Genomic DNA, 22,683 nt, shown 5'->3' with positions numbered 1-22,683 from the left:
GACCCGGCTGGTTCGCTCGGCGGAACCACGCGGGGCCTCTTGGGAGGCTGCGACGGTCCGGCACCTGCCGCCGGCCTCTTCCTCACGGCGTGCTGACGTATGTCGGCTGCCGACAGTCGCGTCCTCGGCGGCATATCTGAAAAAGACGACGAAAGGTTAGAGCTAAAGAAGAAGACAGAAAAGAAAATGAAGATGTCGGGAGAATGCAAACCGACCTAAACGGGGGACCGGGCTAAGGCCGGCGTCGTACAAGGCCTGCTCGGTGACGAGCTCGCTCTGCTTCGGCACCGAGATATCCTTTAGCCGATGGAAGTCCTCCCGATCATCGGCCTCCACCCGACTGTTCTCATTTGGATCGGTTCGGGGGTTCCCCCAACGGACTGGAAACCCCCAAGGGGCAGAAGACGACGTGAAGAAGAACTGGTTCTTCCATCCGTGAATGGATGTTGGAAGACCAGTAATGAAAGAGAGCCCTTTCCGAGGAATGAAGTACCACCACCCTCGGGCTTTAGGGTGAGGGCGGAGGACAAAGAAAACTCGGAAAAGAGAGATCCGAGGTTCGGTCGGCAAAAGCCGACACAGGAGGGCGAAGCTGACTATCAGCCGAACCGAGTTCGGCGCAAGTTGTGCCGGGCATAACCCGTAATAGTCCAGAACGTTCCGGACGAACTCCGGAATCGAGAATCGAAGGCCGGCCCGGAGATCCTCCAGATAGAAGGCCACCTGACCCTCGGGCGGGCTATTAACCCGACCATCGGCGCCAGGGGCGAACAGCCGAATCTGCTCCGGGACGCAGTACTGCTCCCGGAGCCGATCAACGTTCGGCCCCGAAAGTGAAGAAGCCTCCACCTCCGGGGACGACCGAGTGTCTTCGGTCGGCTCTCCCGACCGACTACCTCGTGGGGACGTCCTAGCCATGAGCTCAAAGAAATGGCAAGGAAGAAAGGAAAAAGAAAGAGGGGGGAAGGCTACTCTAGCCCTTGGAAGGAAAGAGTCGCAAGTGGGAGACAAAGCGGAGAAGTACCTGGAGCGGAGGCTCAAGCGGGCAGAGTCTCGACTGTAAAAATGAGAGGGGTAAAAAACCATGTGGGGGTAACTTTGTATATATAGTGCTCCCCAACGGTCGAGATGAAGGCACGCACAGCAAAGGCTCCCCAGATTTCGCCGCGTGGCATCATCAGGGCCGTTCAACGGTCCGATGGTTCGACGCACCCTCCTTCAGATCGTGCCACGTCGCCTCCATCCGCTCCACCGAACGCGAACCGACGGCCACACGCCACGTGTCGCGGCGGGACGCGACGTTTTGTCTTCCCGATGGGACACGACGGTTCCACTTCCCGATGGGACATGACACCTGGCACCGGTTTTATCGCTGACACCGGCGGGACATCCGGCACGGCGGGACGTCCGGCGCCGACCGACACCTGATGCTGATGGGACGAGACGTCCGGCGCCGACTGGATGTCGGGCGCCGGTAAACCTCTCGACATTTACAGGGCGCCGGACACCGTATCAATCGGCGGTACGGTCGGATCCTCGCGTACGACAAATCCACTCCTAGTCGCCAGCTCATCACCCGACTTAGGAGTGGAGGGGGGCAACTGTTGGGGGATACCCACCGACCGACCGACCGACTATCGGAGGGCCCGACCGGCTGTCGGCCCGACTGACCGTCTCCGACTGAAAGCCGGGAGTGACCGACTAACGGACGCTACTGACGGCTTTCCAATGGCCCAATCGCCGACTGGAGGTATGTCGGGCGTATCCCTCCCGATTGACCGGACCCAGAGGCCGACTCACATGAAACTCGCCGACTGACGGAGGAACCCGACGCCACTCTGCTGGCCACCGACCAAGGGTCGGCCGTCTCCTCCCATCGCCGTACAGCCGCCGGACCTTGTCAGCTCTGACACGGACGTGCGGCACAGTTCCCCAGGGGCATTGTCCCGCCGAGAGCGAAGTCAACCCTGGTGATTAGACGGCCACACGGCGACATGACATTTCCACGGCGGCTCTGACAGTCTACAGTGAGTTGACAGTTCCTCACTCGTCCGCGCCATTGATAACGGCGCCATACCGTGCTCCACTATATATACCGGGGAAGGCAACAGTGCAAGGGGTCGATCCGCCCGTCTCTCCCACATACGCAGGCTCGCCTCTCTCTCTCTCTCCCTCTCAGAGCTCTCTGTCTGCATTTCACTGTTGCCCAGTCACCTCTCTGACTTGACCGTCGGAGGGTCCCCACCGGAGCCGCCTCCGGTCAGTGCGGACTTCCTTTTGCAGGTGCACGTTTCCCGGCGATCGGGCGACGAGGCGATTGGCCGCAACAGGTAGTTTGACCCAACCCTGGCATGAGTGACTCCCACACAGGTCTGAACCCGATGTCCATGGCTCAAGGACAAGTAATTGACTAGCTTTGAATCATGGACCTTTCTCAAAGATCCAAGTTTTGACCTCCTCAGACGAACAAGAAAATAAGTATAAACCCTCAGAAAGAACCGAAATATAGAAATCCCCCTCGAGATTCCAGTGCAATTTCATCCCTTTCCGGACAAAATCCAGTGGAAGGCCGCAACCAAGAAACTTACCAATCAAAGCATTGTACTATTGATCCATGGAAGGTTAAAGATCTATGTCCGAGAATACCATTACATCAGCGAATTTTCTCTCTAAAATAGCGATCTCAACATCTAAAGCTCTGGATGATTTCCATCGAAACCAGCGTTGCCTCTAAACAAGCTGTGACTATGGATGAGATGACTCCCCAACTCGACCTCCTAGAGAGGAGTAAGAAAGCTGAAAAGTCAAATCTACTTTTCTTGTCAAAGTCGAACTTGATCTTAGATCGAGACTCAAGGAGGAACATCTCACCTTTCCAGCTGCATCTCTCCTCGTTATCGACGATTTCCCCCTAGAGGAGGAAACCTCAATTGCCTTATCTCCATTTTGAGTCACACCACTCCCTTTCGAAAACATATGGCTCTTCAAAATGTTTCTTTCACTGCATCATTGTCAACCTTCATTTTGGTAAGATTTAACTGCTCCCCAAATTAAAATCACTAGCTCAGGATCAAGTATGGCGCCACTCAAGGATTAATAAGCTGATATCAGCAGGCTCCTGTCCACCAGCTTTCTGGTCTCAGGCCATTGGATGGGTGTGAGTCGCACCACTTCATGCAAAACATGGCTAATTTATGGTGGAGACTTGTTTCCATGCAGCAATTCTATTGAAGTTCTTTCAGCTTTCAAACTCTTCGTAGTTACAGCGCTTGCCTTCATGCCTGGGGACCATCGTAGCAGAATTAATATATCAATTTCACTTAATTATATTTTTTTGATTAATAATCATTTAATATTTAATGACTAAATTTTTTTTATATATAAAAGAATTTCAACCGTTGGATCTCGATCTAACATCTATAATATTTCATTCCTACTAAACATTGTATCTTCTTGAATAAATAAGTTCCCACCAACCGCTCCCGTTTCCTCGTCCGGTTGCGAGGGAATGGCAGCGGCGACGTGCAAGACCTCCCCGATCCCAACAAATCTCAACCATCCGCACCGCCCAAAACCCCCCATCCCGCGCTTCCGAGCCGTCCGATGTGCCTCCCGTCCGACTTCTAAAACCTCGTCCAAAACCCTAGCCCCCGGCGACCTCTCCCCAGCCTTCCGCTCCGTCACCGCCTTCGCCCCCGCTACTATCGCCAACCTCGGCCCCTGCTTCGACTTTCTCGGCTGCGCCGTCGATGGCGTCGGTGACACCGTCACTGTCGCGGTCGACCCCGCCGTCCCTGCCGGAACCCTCTCCATCTCCTCCATCTCCGGCATCGCCGCCTCCGCCGCCAAGCTCAGCCGTGACCCCCTCTGGAACTGCGCCGGCATCGCCGGCATAGCCGCCATGCGGGCCCTCGGTGTCCGCTCCATCGGCCTCTCCCTCCACCTCGAGAAGGGCCTCCCCCTCGGCAGCGGCCTCGGCTCCAGCGCCGCCAGCGCAGCCGCAGCAGCCGTCGCCGTCAACGGGCTCTTCGGTGGCCGCCTCACCCCCGGCGAGCTCGTCCTCGCCGGGCTCGAGTCGGAGAAGAAGGTTAGCGGGTATCACGCCGACAACGTCGCCCCCTCGATCATGGGCGGATTCGTTCTGATCCGGAGCTACGATCCCCTCGAACTCCTACGATTGGAGTTCCCCGCCGGCCAAGATCTCTACTTTGTTCTCGTAAGCCCAGAATTCGAGGCGCCGACGAAGAAGATGAGGGCGGCGCTGCCGCCGGAAGTCAAGATGAAGGACCATGTGCACAATTCCAGCCAGGCGGCGGCGCTGGTCGCGGCGGTGGTGCGGGGGGACGTCAGGGTTTTGGGCTTGGCGATGTCATCGGATGGGATCGTGGAGCCGAGGAGGGCGCCGCTGATACCGGGGATGGCCGGGGTGAAGAAGGCGGCGATTGAGGCTGGTGCATTCGGGTGCACTATAAGTGGGGCGGGGCCGACGGCAGTGGCGGTGATCGATGGCGAGGAGAAGGGGAAGGAGATCGGGGATCGGATGGTGGAGGCGTTCTTGAGGGAGGGGGGATTGAAGGCAAGTGCAACGGTGGCGAGACTGGACAGAGTTGGGGCTAGGGTTATCAGCAGCAATGCTGATTAAAAGGTTAGCTCATTACTTTAAATTTCCATATCATCTATTTGCTGGTACTTGAGCATCTGAAGATTATTAGCATTTGAATTAGATTATGTTATACACTGGTTAATGAATTTATTGGTTATATGAAGAATGAAGCTTAAGGTTGTCATCTAAGATCAGATGTTTGTTTTTCACATTAGAATTTGATAGCTATATCTTCTCATGGTTGAGCAGCTGAAGAAAGACACTGAAACTTACTGTATATTGTGATATGGATTTTGTTTTATGCATTTCAGGGTGTTTAATTTTTGTCAATCATGGTAGGAGGCTATTATAGTTGTTTGCCGTGTTGAGGATGGATTGATCCAAAACTAATCTATTATGAACCATCTCAAATGTATATTGAGTGTCGAAGGGATTCCATATGAATGCTAACATTGATATCAATGTGATGCAAGATTTGAGGATACTATTTGGCCTTCTTAAAGATTCAGGACACCTCCAGGCACTTGTATCCCATAGATGCCTTTGTGGAAAATATATCTAGGATGTTTGTCTGTGAAGTTCATACACGTATGTTGAATTTATTTTTTGTTTCTTTCTTCATGTTCTAAGGGCATTGAATAAAGAAGAATGTGCCCTAGAAGTATTTGCAGAATGCTAGTTTTGGTTACAAACACTCAAAATGTCTGATAGTGATATGTCAAACTTGTAGAAATATTTGAGGAACTGCCTCTGCTCATGAAAGAACAATGGTACAATAAAGTGACTCCTGAGGGCCATAAATTGTGATGGTTCTAGGATGAGCTCAATCCTCACCTATTGCCCTCATCTAGATTTTACATGAATACAAACTTGTTTTCTCTTTTAGTAATTAAGATTATGGAACTTTGTCAGAAAAAGTAATCCATTTCTCCATCCTTGTCTTCTTCTTTCAACTAAATCATGGCAGATGAAAACCTTTGTGCTTACTACTTGAGATAAAAATAAACCAAGTTCCAAGAGTTGACTTTTATTTTTGTTTGTGTTTGTGGGTGAGTAGAAGAGGGAGGGGGGGTTCAGTATCGGCTAGAAGAGAGAGAGAGGAAGAGGGGGTGGTAGCACCTTGGGGTGAAATATGTTATATGAGATATATAGTATTATTTATCATATATATAATTTATAATAATATTATTATGATGCACTGTTCTGGTTGGTTCGATGTTGAACCAAATGAATCCTAACTGAACCCAACTTTGGTCTATTTATTCTTAGTGACTAGATACAGGTGGTTGTTAGGTTGTTGGGCCCTCTGGTTTTTATCATGTCCAACTGGTCAGGTCCGATTTGGATCCAACAGGATCATCATCATCTCATCATCTATTTCTTCTTCTTCTATGATTCATGAATTATAGTTGATATTTCATGAGTTACTTTGACTTCTTTATGAGTACAATCGAACCTTATTTGTTTATAAAGAAAATATATATATTTAATCTTTTTATGATGAAATTGTGAATTTGAGTCTCTTCATTTCATGCGCAACTGATGATGTCACTCAATGCTCAACTAGTCCCATGCTTTTTTGACCAAAGTGCTGTTCTTAATAACAGTAAAAAAAAATCACCAAATAACCCAAATTCTCTTTGTTGGTGATGACATTCTTTATATTGGTAACAATGTGAATAATATGCAAGCTTTAGTTTTCTAACAATATGTTAACCATTTTTGGCATTTGAGCTGCAGATCTCATATATACCTGAATTGGGATTCTCCTGCTGCATTGCATTGAAATGTCCTGCGGGTTGTATTCACAACAATCAGTTCAGGGCCTAATGCATACTTGGGCAATGCTTTTTCACTCACATGATGCGCCTCCAGTTCCTTGTTATGCGGTTCCTTCATTTCTCCTGCATGGCGTTCCCTTGGGAGGAGAAGTTTTGCAAGATTCCAGTTCAATCAAAATGTAACCCAAAGTCCTGCTCAGGATGAATTTGTATCTGTTTGTAAGTGAAAAAACATGGTGCTTAGTTTGCTGGATTGTGTGATCTGCCCAATTTGAACTGTCGGACATTGTAGTTTTCTTTCTGGAATTCACTAATGGATCTAGATGTTCCAAGAGCGCAGTGATCCTTTTGGACCCGCAGCATGATGTTGATGCCCAGACTATCTTTTCCAGGCTGTTGGTGTCCTCCTTTGTCCTAAACTGATCTGTATTGAGTCCTTGATGCTACAAAGCTGAGCGACGTTGTAAAGGAAAAGTTTGCCTCACTGGAGCTCCTCCCTGATTTCAATCAGAGCCGTTTCCAGTCTTGCAGCTGTGGCGTTGTAAGTGAAAGGTGGTTTTATACTTCACTACTTGATCTGGATTCTTCCGTAAAGGAACAGGTGTGGCAACTTGCATCTGTTGATATAGCAGCTCGTGCTTAATAGTTTTTTAACTGTTGCCACCAACAGTCCTGCCATTATTGATACAAGGCTATGTGAATTTACATTCAACAGGGGATTGGAAGCATTGTTTCAAGCTTGTGAAAATGATGCAATTGCGTGGTCATCTTGTCAATCTATCAGTGTTACAAACATCTAGCAATTGGCTTGACATCAGATCCATAGGGGTTATCGATGGTTCATAAGAATGAATTTTTAGAAGAAACGAGGTGATGGACAGCAATCAAGCATCTCATAGATACAACAAATCTGCTGCACTATAATGAGAACTGTCGGGGATTCAACTCCCCCTAGGATTCGACTCCACTTACCCATCTCGACTTCACCTTGGCAGAGCTATTATCTTGGCTAATACCGCACAAGTTGCTATTCAATGCTCTTCTACTGGCCTTTTCTGGGAGATTTAGAGTCGTCGACGTGGGTATTAACGCCGTGGACATGTAGAGGACAGTCTAAAAGTTTCATTCTGTTTGATGTATGCATTTGCAAGTGAGCCTTTGAAATTATGTCATACTCTGTTTATAGCCTCCAGAATGGGCGAAGGGTTTTACCGGACGGTGCTCTCAAGGTGTTTCAACTGCATTAACAAAATCAAAGGGCTGCCAGTGATGCAAAATATTAGAAACCATATGCTCCAGGTGATCAGGCTCTATGTGGTCTACCACCAAACTCATTTTTTCTAATACTTGAGCTAGCATAGAAAAACCGACTCTCTGTTTGGCTTTAGTGCTCTCCTTGATGTTGATGATTGTGGCATTTGCAATTGGCAAAATGCCACATCAGCTCCTAAAATTTGTTCTCCACCTGATGCATCCACACTGTGACTTCCATGTAATCAAAGAAAATCGGTTCTAGGTGGTCAAGCAGCTTCGTGAACATTTTAGATGGTAAAAAACTGCAGAACTTTTTCATCAAAAAAAAAAAAAAACTGCAGAACTGAAGTCTTAATAGATCCAAATTTAAAAGTCAAAACATTGAAAGTAAAGGCACAACATCCACAAATACAGCTTGCTCCATGCGCACTAACATGTTAGGAGGTTGACTTTAAATTGCAGCTTCAACTTCATCTGATGCCACAGCTACCCCATTTGGACCATCATCTGCTCGGAGCTGAGAAGAAACATCATCTATAGCTGAGTTCAGCTGCTCAATCTTATCTGCCAGTATCTTTCGGGTCCTCTGTAGTCACCAATCAGATTATCATTGTTTAGGCAGCTCATAATTAAGAATCAAAAAGGAAAAAAAGAACCAAAACAAATAATACCTGGCTCATTAGGTCAGATTACATAAGAAAAATAAAAAATAAAACAATTTTTGTATGGCAGCCTGACAACTAATATTCTAGATATGATTAGGTGCAATCACTAAAATCCTTTTCAGTACCATTAACGTGATAAATTCGATGAGCTATGCAATATGGAGAGAAATCTGATACCCTTATTCACAGTAGCAAGCATCAAGAGCACCAGCAATCCAGCCTCCAGACATTTGGAACCATGGAAAACAACTAATAAATGTGTCAAAGAGGTGGACCAGCCTGAGAAGCGCAAAAATCCAAATATAGCAAGAGACCAGTAGCACATGTAGGCCAATTTAGCCCGATCATTGTCAACATGCTACTGTAATGAGGCAGTTCAAGACGGAGAGAACTAACATGTTGTGAACATCTAAATACATCCAGTCCTTTAGTAATCCACCTTGGATGAGGTAACCATAAAGGCTCACCATAACAATCAGCAAACATATGCCTCCACACTCGTATATGTCAGCCTCCCAAACATAGTATTTAAACCAATATATATATGTTCCTATGTACCATCAGTGTTAGTTATATTGCATGGACAAATCAATAAACTCCTGGACAATGACAGACAAGTCAGAGGCTTGAGCTTTTCCTTCTTTGTGCATGTAAAGCAAATCAACCATTAATTTCCAGAATGAAGTCATTTGATGTACAATATTTTGAACCACTTTCGCTAAATGAAATTACATAAGATAATGGCTAAAATATAAGGTTTAAGAATTCGTCAGATCAAGCATAACATATGGAAAGACTGGAGGCGGCTTCAGCAAAAACTTACAGCTGATCAAGAGCCCAAAATAAAAAAAAATATATGATACTTCATACCATATCTTCAAAGAACAGTGGCATCTCTTCACATTAGCTAAAGTTGAAGGTGAGCCCACACGAAAGTGAAACTCAATAATAATATATTTTTTTTTAAAAAAAAGAAGGCATTATTGGCCCATACAATAAGTGCAAATATGAGTTAAAAAGAGAATGACTAAAAACATCATGTGACAGAAGTAGAACAGTACACAATTGAAAATAAGGATCAGCACTACTAACAAGAACAAAGTGTTTAATCACCCAGGATAAGCAGTGTGGGGGTTTGGGAGGTTTGAAGCCAATCACAATGAAAGTGTTGATAGTGGGAACAGGCCATGCTTGTAAGAATTATAAACAGAGCAAGTGCATAAGGCGACTAAGTTCCTTGTGGACTTATTTGGGAATCTATAATGATAAAGCCCATAATCTATCAGTTAGGTAACGGTTGCACAGATCATGCATGCAAAGAATGCCCGATCATATATTTAATGTGAAATCAATTATGAAGGCACAAGTTTTTGAAGAATTCTATTCAAGAGACAAAAAGAAAGAACAAAATGGCAAGAAGAATTTGATTCATGGTCTAAGAGCATTAAAAAGGCTATCAACAATGGTCCCCTTCAAAACAGCCACAAGGAGAAACTATATTAGAGAGCAGTGGAGAAAACATCATAACAATTGCCTGATGCAATGCAGACTTGCCAGAAACAATAATAAAAATGCGTAATTGCATAGGAAAATATAATGTGTCCCGTCAAAGCCAACACAATTGTCATTGATATAAAAGTGACTGTTCCTAACATGGTCGACATAAATATTTGTACTGAAACATATCATGAAATTTGGATGATAGGACCATCCTTGTGGCATTTGTGATATCCTACGCTGGCAGGTTTCCAAGAAATTATGTAAATAAATGACCAAGTGATGCCCAGACTCCTCGAAAATAGCATGATAACAGACTCAGTACGGCATTGTGCAGATGAAACATAATACATGAAGACTATACTATCTGTAAAGGGGATCCTTGAACTTAGAGAAAACTATGTGAAAGAATAAGATTTACCTCCAAAGCCTTTTCTTCATCATATATGAATTTTGGCAACTTCCTCATCAGATCTTTTCTATCAGCCCCAGCCAGTATTTTGCTAATCTGAAAAGTTTGTGATTCATCAGAAACTTGTGGTTGTTAATAGTCACATAACCATTAACTGAACACTGATCTTTAAGCATGAAGATGCCCATTAATAACTGATCCATAACATACTGTCAAACTTCTTATGAAACATTAGACTGCAATATATGCATATGTGCACGTATTACATGTAAAGCATAGTTGATTTGATCAGCACCAAAAAGTTATGAAACCTCAAAAATATAAATGCAAAACCCATCCCCACTTTTCCCACTATCTGTGCGCATATGAGAAAGAGAGAAGGAGCACAAGTATAACTTTTTAGGCCTCAAACAGGATATCATCTTTAATGTTCTGCTTTAACTCAACAAAAAAAAAAAAAATGCAATAATGATGAAAAACAAACATATATGAATTGTCTAACATTCCTATACTTGACACAATTTCTACTAGATAGAAGTTAAACAATTGGTATATCTTGCAGCATGCCGTATGGTTAGAAATTGCAATGAATGGACTCAACACAAACTCCCAAGAATGATCAAATGAAAATATAACATACAGAAAGGTATAAAAGAAGATATATGGTATGCTGAAGATATTGTTTCAGTACCTGAGGTGCATAGACACAACCAAGAGTTCCAACTATAATTCCTCCCAGAACAAATCCCCCAATAAAGATACTAGCACTGTTTGGCCTTCCACCATCACTATTGCAAACGCACAAAGACAAGAATTCAAACTTACATCAGTATATCATATGTTTCCAGCATTCTAATAGCAAAACTGCAGCCACTAACAAGAACCACGAAAGTAAAACACATTCTGAAACAAGGATATCAGAGCAGCATGGAACAAGAGAAGATTATATAAATTTCATTTGATTAAAAAAAAAAGCTCATCGGTACAAACTATTCAAAAATTTTAATTTGTATTACTAACTGTATTTAATAGAATAGACAGGTGCTGTAAGAGAAATCTCAAAATAGGAAGTGAAGTTTCAAAAAAGACATGAGCACACGTGCATGTACTGTAAGATAAATCTCAAAATAGGAAGTGAAGATTCCAAATATAGATTATTCATCGCCGGCCTACTAGATTCTCTATTATGTTGTTTGTTTTGTTTCTTTTTCACCAAAATTTCCTGACTTCCTTGCAAAATTTTGCCAGCATTTCAGCATCACAATTGCTGATATACGATCCCAGCTCTGTTGCTAAGATCAAAGCTTACACTTCCTGTAATTATGTTTATTGACACAGGCATCAGGATCTGGAATTCATCATAAAAGCTTACTCAAGCTATCAGCTCGTAACAAAGTTAAATAAAACGATTCATCATGTAGAACTTCCAAATCAACCTTCTCTTCTCCCACAGCCATGAATATATTAGATATCAAAATATTTTAAAAAAGTATGAAAAGTTGTCTTCCCAATCAAAGGTCGTTAGTCTATTAAAAAGTCTCACTGGCAGAACTTTTTGCAACTTCCTGAACAATTGATTAGGCATTACCTCTGTATTTTCAATACTTTCAGGGTGAGAACTGTCAGTTTCACAAAAACATGCATGGTCTGCAATTTTGTAACTTTAGCCCTGGGCCAACCATCTGCTGCTAGGCCAGACAATTGAACAAGTTAAGGAAGCTGCTAGATGATATATTCATCATACAGTAGCATCTAGGATGATGAACTGCCATGTCATCTTTCAGTAGAGAACTTTAGGTTATGTAATAGATGGCCATTCGCAAGCTATTTGCAGCAACAGGCTTTGCTTTCTTATGTAGGAATGGTGGGAAAGGACCATCCACATTTATATAGATGCACTAAGATTTTCTGATTTCATTTAATGATTATTTCCTAGTTCTGTTCCTTATCTGTTCTTGTTCCTCATCCCAACAGCCCCTACCCGTTAAGCATTGCTCCTAACTGCGGTGAACGGGCCTAGAAGTTTCAGCTAGCAATATCACTGGCTCTATTCTTCATTGGACTCGGCAGCCACTCCTATCCCATATTGTCACCGTGCTTCCCCATACTTGTGCTGCTTAACAATTAGTAGCAGCACTCTTAAGCAAACCAATCTGCCACCCCACTCGCCTCTCTCATCGACCACCAAATCCCTTTCCAGTATGACATGTACACAAAGTTACTGATCTAAGCATGGTAGATGTGGCTAGAAATCCAGTAGATAAATCCTCTAAATTTGTTGAGTATATAGAAAAGAATATGTTGCACTAGCACTTTATGCAACTCTGGAATTAAAAATCAAAACTAGGCAAATGAACAAATACATGCTGTTGTATTATGCTTCATGTGGTAGTGCAATGCTTCACGCTTCATATATAAATCTGGCCTAGATTGCATTCAATCACATTGCAGCGATTACATACATCATGGAGCCTTAGAGACCAAGACTATTTGGGAAATTTTGATTGGGTGCAACTTCTTGAAGGGGGACTCTATAAGTTCGTTAATGTTGCAGCACTTACAAGCATCCAACATATGCAAAAAAATAGATTAGCCTAATCATAATAAAACTTCCTCCCTTCCATCAAGGACCATGAAGAAAATATTACAACGTGCAAAGATTGCCTTATATACCACATATAAACTGCATGCAAAGGTTTCTGATGATGGAGTATTCTCTAGAGAGAATCCTAAATAGAACTATAAAACAAAACTATATAAAATAAAAGCTACAAAAAATTAGCATTCTTCCTTCTAGTGATTCAAGTACCTGTAGGCAGCTTGAACAGTAATTCGGCTCTTATAAGTTGCAATTTTTGCTCTCCTCCAGCGAATGGTGCTCAGGGACAAATTCATAGGACTGCAACTTACAAGAGATTGTGGTGATGGCTTCAAGGGACAACCTTAAAACAGTAGAAAATGCAAAGAATTAGCATGGAATTACTTCAAACAACTGCTTCATGATGTGATAATTTGGAATAAATATGTTCTTTAATGCCTGTCCTCAAACATGTTGCAAATGTTATTCAGAAACAAAATCTCACATAAAGGGAAAGGTTCCATTCTGTTAGATTATTTGAATGTAACTTATACATGCAGAACAAAGACCAGAAAATAAGGCTTGGTATATAAAGTGCTTATCAACATTAGTTAAGTATAAGTTTCTCAAAAAAACATTATTTAAGTATAAGGTTGTATTCATTAAGACATTAATAGATCTTCTACCATATAATTGTGTATATGCAGTTACTCATACTATGACTGATTCGTGCACAATGAATGTGGGTCTATGTGATTGTCATTGACAAGATTTTTGTTGTAATCACGTAATCTCAAACTATGATCTCTAACAATTTATTTGGCCAATCAAATCCTCTGATTTTGTTCATTCTAATGCCTTGAATCATATCGGAAATTACTTAGACTATATATGATTTATTCATGATGAATGCTGGTCTATTCAAGTATCATTGATCAATGTTTTTCCAATTTTTTAAACCATTTAATTCACTACTATGATTTCCATCCAAGAGATTTGATCCATCAAAAACCTTTCAACTTGATCATAGATGAGAAATCTGATAATAGATGAGACACTCGTGTCAAGAAATTCATGACACCTTCTTTTCTGTTCATTAGCAAATACCAATTGTATCCCCACAAGCAGAAGCAAATTTGTTGCTACCGCCTGAGAATAAGCTTCTGGAAACTACTTGCACAATACTCTTCGATTCTTGAAACCTAAAAATCTCCACACGGCGTAACATAACTTTAAATAACATAAAACTAACAGGAATATGAACTAAAATTTTTGGTTTCTAAAGAATCTTCAATTCATTGCCACAGAATGAAAGGGGACTACGGCAGACCCCAACTTCCTTCGGATGTTGCATAAATTGAAACAAATCCAAGAGGAAATCAGTCCAGAAAATAAAACACAATTCATTCAATAAATCAAAAATTAACCGATCACTAATAGGCTCAAACAAATCCCTATCAAAACTACGGATCCAACGATCAACTACAGCTGAAAAAGAAAAAAATCACCAAAACTAACTCACTCTAAATGGAAATTCCTTCCATGAATACATAACAAAACCTAGAAAGAAGCTTCCATCCGAATCAGTCCGTCCGAATCAGGATAATTTGGCAAACTAAAGGAAGTTGGAGGATTAAATGAGAGATCCAACGGAATCGGTTGGGGGAGGAGCGAAGTACCGGAGAGCGCCGGAGGGCGGAGATCTCGGATGGAGACGAACGAATTCGCGATAGCCGCCATGGCGATTGCTCCTTTCGATCACTCTTTTCCGGAAAATTTTAGAATAGGCAAAAGAACTAGGGGAAGATAAGAGAGGTCCGAAGTGGAAGGAGCTTCTTTGTAGGGATCGAGCGAGAGGCGGTCCTCGATAACATCGATGCATAGGATTTGATTCATTTGAAGAAAATAATAATTAGAAAATAAATGAATAAAACAAAATGGGTCTGGATCTGGAGAAATTATTGCATGCACCAGGTCCGACTGAATCAAGACAAATCTCGGAGCATACGCACGGTGGATAGCGTGCAATCGAAAAATTTGTGAAAATAAATGGGTAGCATGGCGTGTTATTCACCATCGGATTTGATGCGGTCCAATTGGTGTGGTGCATGCAAAACAGAGGCCTGGTTCTGGAGCTCTGAAATGCTACGTAGCGGCTGACAGGACGTGAAATATCGCTACGTCTTACTCCGTTCTATGGCTGGAGATGAATCCGGATTCCGGTTAGGCTCGAGGCTGTTCCACGGAGCTTGAACCAGCATCCAAATAATTCTATGGCCGGAGATGAATCCGGATTCCGGTTAGGCTCGAGGCTGTTCCACGGAGCTTGAACCAGCATCCAAATAATTATATTGAAGTGAGCTTATCAGGTTGGGAATAGATTTAAACTTCAAAAATATTTTTTTTATGATTAAAATTAAAATTAAAATAATTATAATTTTTAAAATTTTTAATTTATGATTAAAATAAAAATAAGATTTAAATTTTAAAAAAAATTAAATTAAATTTTAAAAAAATTAAATTTATTTTATTCTATCTGGAATCATAATTGAAATAAAATTTTCTCCAAACAAAAAATTAGATTTAAAATTAATTATTTTTATTTCTATTTCACCCCTAATTTTTTTTTAACTGAATATTCTACGAAAGTATTGATGACTATTATCCTTCTATTTTTAATAAATAAACTCCAACTTTTGGTTGGCATGCAGTATCTTATTTTAAACAAAAGTTATGCTCTCTAAAACCAATATATATATATATAGAGAGAGAGAGAGAAAGAGTCGTGGACTTAAAGGCCAAAAAGTAAGGCAATAAGTGCCTTGCATTGCAACGATAGATATACAATGGAGAATAAGGAAAAAAAAAATTATTTTGAAGATTACATCTACTAAATTTGCTTCAAGCAATTAGAATTATGAAACCACCAACATCTATGGATATTATGCAAGTTGGAGGTCAATATATCTAAAAACTCTACATCCAACAAATTCCCAAAGCATTTTATCAAATGTTGCTTAAAGGAGGATATGATTATCATGAGTTATTCCTATTCTCATAATATGAATTGATAACAATAAATGTGTATTTAGTTAATTGACAGCCATTCTTATATTGTTTTAGCTTAGGATTAATAAGGGTAATGATTTAAACCACTAAAAGACATTCCTAATTCCTAATAAATCAATTTTTTTGGGAAAAGACCATGGCACCCTTATATGACTTCAAGAGAGGTCACATGTGACTAGAAAGGACATCATGGTTCAAAGGTGTACAGATTTTATCTATTTAGAAATAAGAATTTATCCAATGATTAAATGTAAATGACTGCGTGAATCAATATGTATTGATTCACACAAACAAGAAGGAAATTCTAAAACTGCTTCATGGAAGTATTGTTGGCAATAGCTTCCCTAGCCAGCCAATCAATGTAATGATGTAGTTATTTAATACATAACATATATTAAGAAAGTTTGATTGGAACTATTGTGCATGGTAGTGGGAAGGGACATCTTTAGTCCTATTTCGGTTATGAGTCAAGAGGGAATATGGCTTATATGGATTATAACATTCTCTTTTGCGTGAGACGTTTTCTAAAGAATAAAATCATGAGATTCTAAATTACCAAAATCTACTGGAACCTAAAGATAGTCATAAGCCAAAGCGGACAATACCTCACATATGCAAGCACGGAGTCAACCCAACTATTTGAGCCATTCGACCACTTGACCTTTGACCGTAATATTGACACCGTCTGTAGGAAGAACCTCGTGCCTACACATGCAGACAATATCTTACGTATGCGGACGCAGAGTCAACCCAACCATTTGAGCCATTCGATCCCTTGATCACAATATTGGTCCCATCTGTAGGAAGAACCTCATGTCCATATATACGGACAATACCTTACGTATGCAGATGCGGAGTCAACCCAACCATCTGAGCCATTTGATCCCTTGACCCTTAACTGTAATATTGGCATCATCTGTGGAAAAAATCTCATGCCCACACTCACATACTCTCCTTTGACTGAAGGGCTATGTTATGACAGTGGGAAGAGGCATTTTTAGTCCCACATTGGTCATGAGTCAAGAGAGAGTATGGTTTATATGGATTGGAATCTTCTTTCTCACATGAAGTACCTTTTAAAGGGCAAAACTGTGAGGCTCTAAATGATCAAGACCCATTGAAGCCTAAGGCCCACTGAAGCATGAGGTATTGTCCACTTTAATTCTGATCGTCTCGGACTTCAGTGGATCCATTGGGATCCCTGAAGAATTAGCCCCGGTTGCCTTCAATAAGCTTTTGCCATTTCGAGTCTCATGGTATTGCTCTTAAAAGCACTTCTCGAGGAGAGAGAAGATCCTATTTTATATAAACCATACTCTTTCTGGCTCACAGCCCAATGTGGAATTAAAGCTACACTCCTTCCACAACAGTAGGCCCCAATCAAAGGGAAAACTAGCCATACTCTTTGATTCATAACTGATGTGGGACTGATCAAGCTACACTCTTCCTATATGAGTAGCCCCCCAGTCAAGGAGGAATATGTGTGGGGCAGGAGGTAAAAGCTCGGGCCCTTCTTCTAGCGTCAAATATTACAGCCAAGAATCGAATGGTTGGATCGATCTCTGCTTTTACATACATAAGATATTATCTGCTTTGATCGGATCCTTAAAGGATAGTCTCGATTAGCTTCAGTGGATCTTGACCATTTCGAATCTCACAGTTTTGTCCTTAAAAGATACCTCACGAAGGAGAGAATATCTCATTCCATATAAGCTATACTCCTCTTGGACTCATAATCTATGGGATTAAAGCGACACTCATCTCAAAACTGACACCAAACTAAAACGATTTCATTCTCTAGCAGAGCATGCATACTATAGGATCTTGGGTTGCTCCTACTGCTAATTCAATAAGTAATTTGAAAAATGTTATACCATTTATACACGTTCACCAACTCCATGTGGGCCAATTAATGTTACAACTATTGTGTATTGGAGTCAATAAAATGCTTTATGAATCAGTTCCTTCTGGGTATCTCATGCTAACAGCAAAGCTTGCTATCAAAACCTTTTTAATCTTTTTCTTGCTACAAAGTAGACAATTAGATCATAGGTATAAAACTTAAATATATCTAATCTATCTTTTTGTAAATGAAAGGTGATTTTCAAAAATTAATATCATACTACACAATTTATATTCATCCTACCAATTAATATGTGGTGCTATGAATGTACGTGGACTTGTTCCGTGCACATGAATTGTTCTCCAACCTTATACATAATGGTGTGATACCTGGGAATATAAACTAGCATCTATAGATCCAATGAACTTATACATGCATGCAACATATGCACCGTCTTTGTTTAAAGAAATAGTTTACAATGATATAATCCACCTTTGTTTCACAAGGAAAATAAAAGATCTATCAACTTATACTTTATATTAGGCTAATTATCTGAAAAATTCTATATTTTTGTGTCCTTTTCAATTTTAACACACCATCCTTTTTTTCTCATTTGAGTATATATACTTTATAAAATATTGTAATGCTATATAGTCAGCTGCCAGCATCCAATTTTATCGTTAAACTGCCATCATATAAATGACGTGAAAATTTTAAAAATAACATGAAAAATAACAACAATAAGATGAAAATAACGTGGAATAAATCAAATAAAATATACATTAAAAAAAAGTCGCCATCTCCCTCCTATCCAAACTCCTCTCCTCAGCTTCTCTCCTTCACCTCTCCTCTTCCAGCTCCTCTACCTCTTCCCTTCCTCTAATCTCATTTCTTGACAAGAGACGGTCGGCATGGTCGGAAGAATCATTCCGGACGGAAAGGGCAAAGACGCGGCTACCATTTTCGATGAAGCCATTCGCTACCTCAGATCCCTCAAGCTGGTCTAATTATTACTTGGAATTGACAACGCCAAGGCACTTGGTGCTACTCTATTGTAGCAACAAAATTAACTAGAGCACCTCCTAACTGGTACCACTGTGTACATATATTGGTGTTATTTTGCGGTAGTAATTGGCAGCCGTAGTAGCTGCAGGAACCTCTTTTCCTGTCTTTTTTTTTTACTTCCCTTACGTGATGAGAGAGAGAGAAAGGAGAGAGAAACCAATGGGTTCTCTCCACACGGCTCCAACGATTAACGGTGGGAATCAGCACTCTAGTGCATTCCATTAGTAGGGTGTGAGGCTTCTCTCGCACCCTCTCTCTCCTTGTCTTTTTATGGTGTGGACGAAGGGAGGAGTATGATGGTTCCAGGGGTTGGACGGTCGGAGAAGCCGCTCCGCTCCAAGCGGTCGTCCTTCCACCGGGTTATCCGGGGTTCGCGTGTCGGGGCGGTGACTTCACCGCGGGCAACGGGACGGATGGGGAGTCCATCGATCCAGGGGGCAGCTTGCGGACGAGAATCTCGTGATCGAAAAACGGGCCCGGGGTGGTGTCGATGGCGAACACGGGCCCTACACCAACGACTCCCAGTTCTTCATTTCCACCGTCCAAACCCCTGGCTCGAAGGGAAGCACTTCGTGTTCGGCCACGTCGCCGACCGGATGGACGTTGCCAGAGACATCGAGAAGGTGGGCTGCTATCCGACACGGATCCGATATTAATATATTATATTTATTTAATTCAATGAATATAAATGTCTGATATTCGTATCTATATTTATTTAAGTATATATATATAAATAATTTTATGATCATAAAATTAAAAATATTATTAAATAGATAATAAATTAAATTAATAATATATTAATTTGATCATTTATTTTATTTAAAGATTCATGAATATTATATAAAATTAAATAAGATTATCAATGAAATCTGATATTTAAATACCGATTGAATAGTTTTCTATATATATATATATATATGTATATATATATATGTATATATATATATATATATATATATATATGTATATGTATACATATATATATATATGTATATGTATATATATATATATATGTATATGTATATATATATGTATATATATATATATATATATATGTATATATATATATATATATATATGTATATATATATATATATATATATATATATATATATATATGTGTATATGTATACATATGTACATATATATGTATATGTATACATATGTACATATATATATATATATATGTACATATATATATATATACATATATATACATATATGTATATATATATATATATATATATATATATATACATATATATATATATACATATATATATATATACATATATATATATATATACATATATATATATATACATATATATATATATATACATATATATATATATATACATATATATATATATATACATATATATATATATATACATATATATATATATATATATACATATATATATATATATATATATATATACATATATATATATATATATATACATATATATATATATATATATATATATATATATATACATATATATATATATATGTATGTATGTGTTGCTATTCAAATCGGTCGAGATCGAAAAATGGACGTTTGACGTCGGAAATCAGACGTCTGGGCCTAGCGCAGGGATGCTGACGCTGGAGAGACCTGTAAAACAAGTTCCAAATCGGAGGTTGTGGCTCCGGCGAAGATCCTTCGATGCTCAAGTTAGAAAAGCAGACAACAAATAAGCAGCAACTAATTCGGATTCAATTTGACTTACCTGGGTCTTTGGAGCTCTGATTGTTTATATAGAAGGATATTAAACTGCTGGTTGCATAGCTGTGTGATCGTGCGATCTTGAGATTATCGGACTGTTGAAATTGTCATAGTGGGTGAGATAATTCAGCCCTTGATGGCTTCCGTGAGATCAGGGGAGACTGTTATGCCGTATTTTTATCTGTTTGAGATGGACAGCTGCCGCACACAATGAAGGGATAAGTCGACTGAGGTAGCTTATGCACAGGTCAGACTTCGCGAATGCCTCAGCTCAGCAGGAAGACTGACTCCTCAGCTCATATGATAATCAATGGTTGTGTTGACGATCTGAGAACCTAAAATGCCTTACAATACAATGCCGATCCGAAGTGCTTACGGTATCTCCAATAATACTATCCCCTACTCTCGAGTCTGAGAATCAAACAAAGGGAGTACTCCAAAAGCACCTCGAACCCAGAGCCGGGCATTCCTGCCTTCATGCCTGTCTTCCATATTTAAGACTCATGATGTCAGCTTGAAATGGCCGATGTGGACGAGCATAACTGATGGGACCATTCAGACGACGGTCCTCTCGAGGTTTTAATTATTTGACGGTAGTTTTTCATTTTCTTCCTTCTTTAAATTTTTTGCCTTTGAAGAACAGGTACCCACAGATTTTCATGTGTTGATTTCTCGTCACTTCCTTGGGACAGGATGGATCCGTAGCGCATGAAGAGGCTAGAGCAGATTTTGGTCCGAAGGAGATAGATTGTGGTTCCAATTGTTGAAGCGGAACCTACAGTCAGGAAAGAAGATCATGCCGCTCCTGCCATCGAGCCCACATTCCTATTATCGGAAGCTGTGGTGCAGAATTCATCAGAAAAAGTTTCGATCGACGAGGCACCATTGGAGACAGCACTGGACACGAGCGATGTGAGACGCTTTAAAGAGGATCCTGTTGAGATATCGCAGATGGAGAAGGTGGTTGTCAATCTTGAGAAGGATCTGATGATGGCGACGGAAACTGGGAGGTCTTCGGAGACAGTGATTACTGCTTGGTGCCTTCCTGCAGCCACTTCTCCTGTGGGCCCTTCAGATCTAACGTTACATGCTTCATTCATAGGAGAGAAACTCTAATCCACGATGGAGTACCTGAGAAACCTCCTACCGTCAATTGAGAGGCTATTCCTTGATAATCAAAGGGAAGAAAAGCGATTTGCCGATGTTTTAAGGTCACTTGCACATGTGGGCCGATATTTGGTGAGCTTGCCAAGTTTCAATCTCGATGTTCCAGTAATGGAGAAGGAAAAAATTGAATTGCTGAAGTACCAATTAGAGCAGCTAGAGAGGAACAATGTCGAGCTGGTCAAGGAACTCAATTTTATTGAGGAGGCTCTCTAGTAGGCCCAGGAGTCAATCTTCCATCAAGACGAAGAACTGGGGCGAGCCGAAAGGAAGATCGTGGCCTTCGAGCGGCTGAAATCCAAAGATAATGAGAAGATCGTAGGTCTCGAGGAGCATATTAAAACTCTTGAGAAATAAAAGTCTGAGGTTGAAAGAGAATATCGTTGGGCCAGTGATGACTTGGAGCGTCTGAGGAGGGCATCTGAAGGGAGAAGTGGTTCTCCTCATCTTGAAACTCACCCTCGAAAGAGCCCCAGTGGGGGTCCGTCCAAGAGGGCTAGGACTTTCAAGGAGACAAGCTGTGGAGAGAGAGTTCTTCGAGGAGATGGGTGTTCTACTTTCAATAGAGTTCAAACCTCCCCAAAATTGCTCTCGAAAATCCAAGAGGCTGGATCGAAGGTAGAGCATTTGAATTAAAAGCTAGAAGAGAAAGGTAAATCACAAGCTTTTCTGGGATAAATTTATAGAATGAAAGATTTTACTTAAACATGCTGAAAGCAGGAGAAAGCAGTTAAAGAAAGGAGAAATTAAGGTTATAGCCCAAGCTTATAGGACAGCATTCTTCGCGGGCTTTGAGAGGTACAAGTCCGTTGCCCAAGTACACCTTCCTCTTGACTTCATTCAGCAGCTTCGAACTGATTGTCTGGATGAAGATTTGTAGGCGGTGTTGTTTGATAACTTATCAAGGTTCATGATGACATTCTACTTTTCAGATGAGACGGACAAGATCGGTGCAGCCGTCCAGATCGAAGGCATCGTCTGTGCTGAGGAATACCATCCTACAGATGATTGTTCCGG

The 22,683-nt window shown here is 41.0% G+C and overlaps 2 protein-coding genes across 2 annotated transcripts; one reads left to right on the top strand and one right to left on the bottom strand.

Moving 5' to 3' along the window:
* Positions 1–3,459: 3,459 nt before the first annotated feature.
* LOC105058884 (homoserine kinase) lies at positions 3,460–6,723 on the top strand. The gene is made up of 2 exons (XM_019855505.3): positions 3,460–4,645; positions 6,344–6,723. Exon 1 carries the CDS (start codon positions 3,509–3,511, stop codon positions 4,640–4,642), a length of 1,134 nt encoding a protein of 377 aa, XP_019711064.1. The 5' UTR covers positions 3,460–3,508; the 3' UTR covers positions 4,643–4,645; positions 6,344–6,723.
* A 1,251-nt stretch (positions 6,724–7,974) lies between these two features.
* Positions 7,975–14,678, bottom strand: LOC105058883 (uncharacterized). The gene is made up of 5 exons (XM_010941942.4): positions 14,470–14,678; positions 13,022–13,154; positions 10,904–11,000; positions 10,222–10,308; positions 7,975–8,224 (listed from the first exon to the last, which is right to left on the bottom strand). The coding sequence occupies exons 1-5, from the start codon at positions 14,528–14,530 to the stop codon at positions 8,090–8,092; spliced, it is 513 nt and encodes a 170-aa protein (XP_010940244.1). The 5' UTR covers positions 14,531–14,678; the 3' UTR covers positions 7,975–8,089.
* Positions 14,679–22,683: the final 8,005 nt, after the last annotated feature.

The sequence above is a fragment of the Elaeis guineensis genome, chromosome 16 (genome assembly GCF_000442705.2).
Source record: "Elaeis guineensis isolate ETL-2024a chromosome 16, EG11, whole genome shotgun sequence".
NCBI lineage: Eukaryota > Viridiplantae > Streptophyta > Magnoliopsida > Arecales > Arecaceae > Elaeis > Elaeis guineensis.
Note: the sequence above shows the minus strand (reverse complement) of the source record. Positions and strands in the feature narration are given on the sequence as shown.

What these genes read in the sequence shown, in the direction of transcription:
- LOC105058884 (XM_019855505.3), top strand. Translation starts at nt 3,509, where the DNA reads ATGGCAGCGGCGACGTGCAAGACCTCCCCGATCCCAACAAATCTCAAC.
- LOC105058883 (XM_010941942.4), bottom strand. Translation starts at nt 14,530, where the DNA reads ATGGCGGCTATCGCGAATTCGTTCGTCTCCATCCGAGATCTCCGCCCT. An exon ending in ACTGTTCAAGCTGCCTACAG is followed by an intron (nt 11,001 to 13,021) that starts GTACTTGAATCA and finishes CGTTTGCAATAG; the next exon opens with TGATGGTGGAAGGCCAAACA. An exon ending in ATGAAGAAAAGGCTTTGGAG is followed by an intron (nt 8,225 to 10,221) that starts GTAAATCTTATT and finishes TGGTGACTACAG; the next exon opens with AGGACCCGAAAGATACTGGC.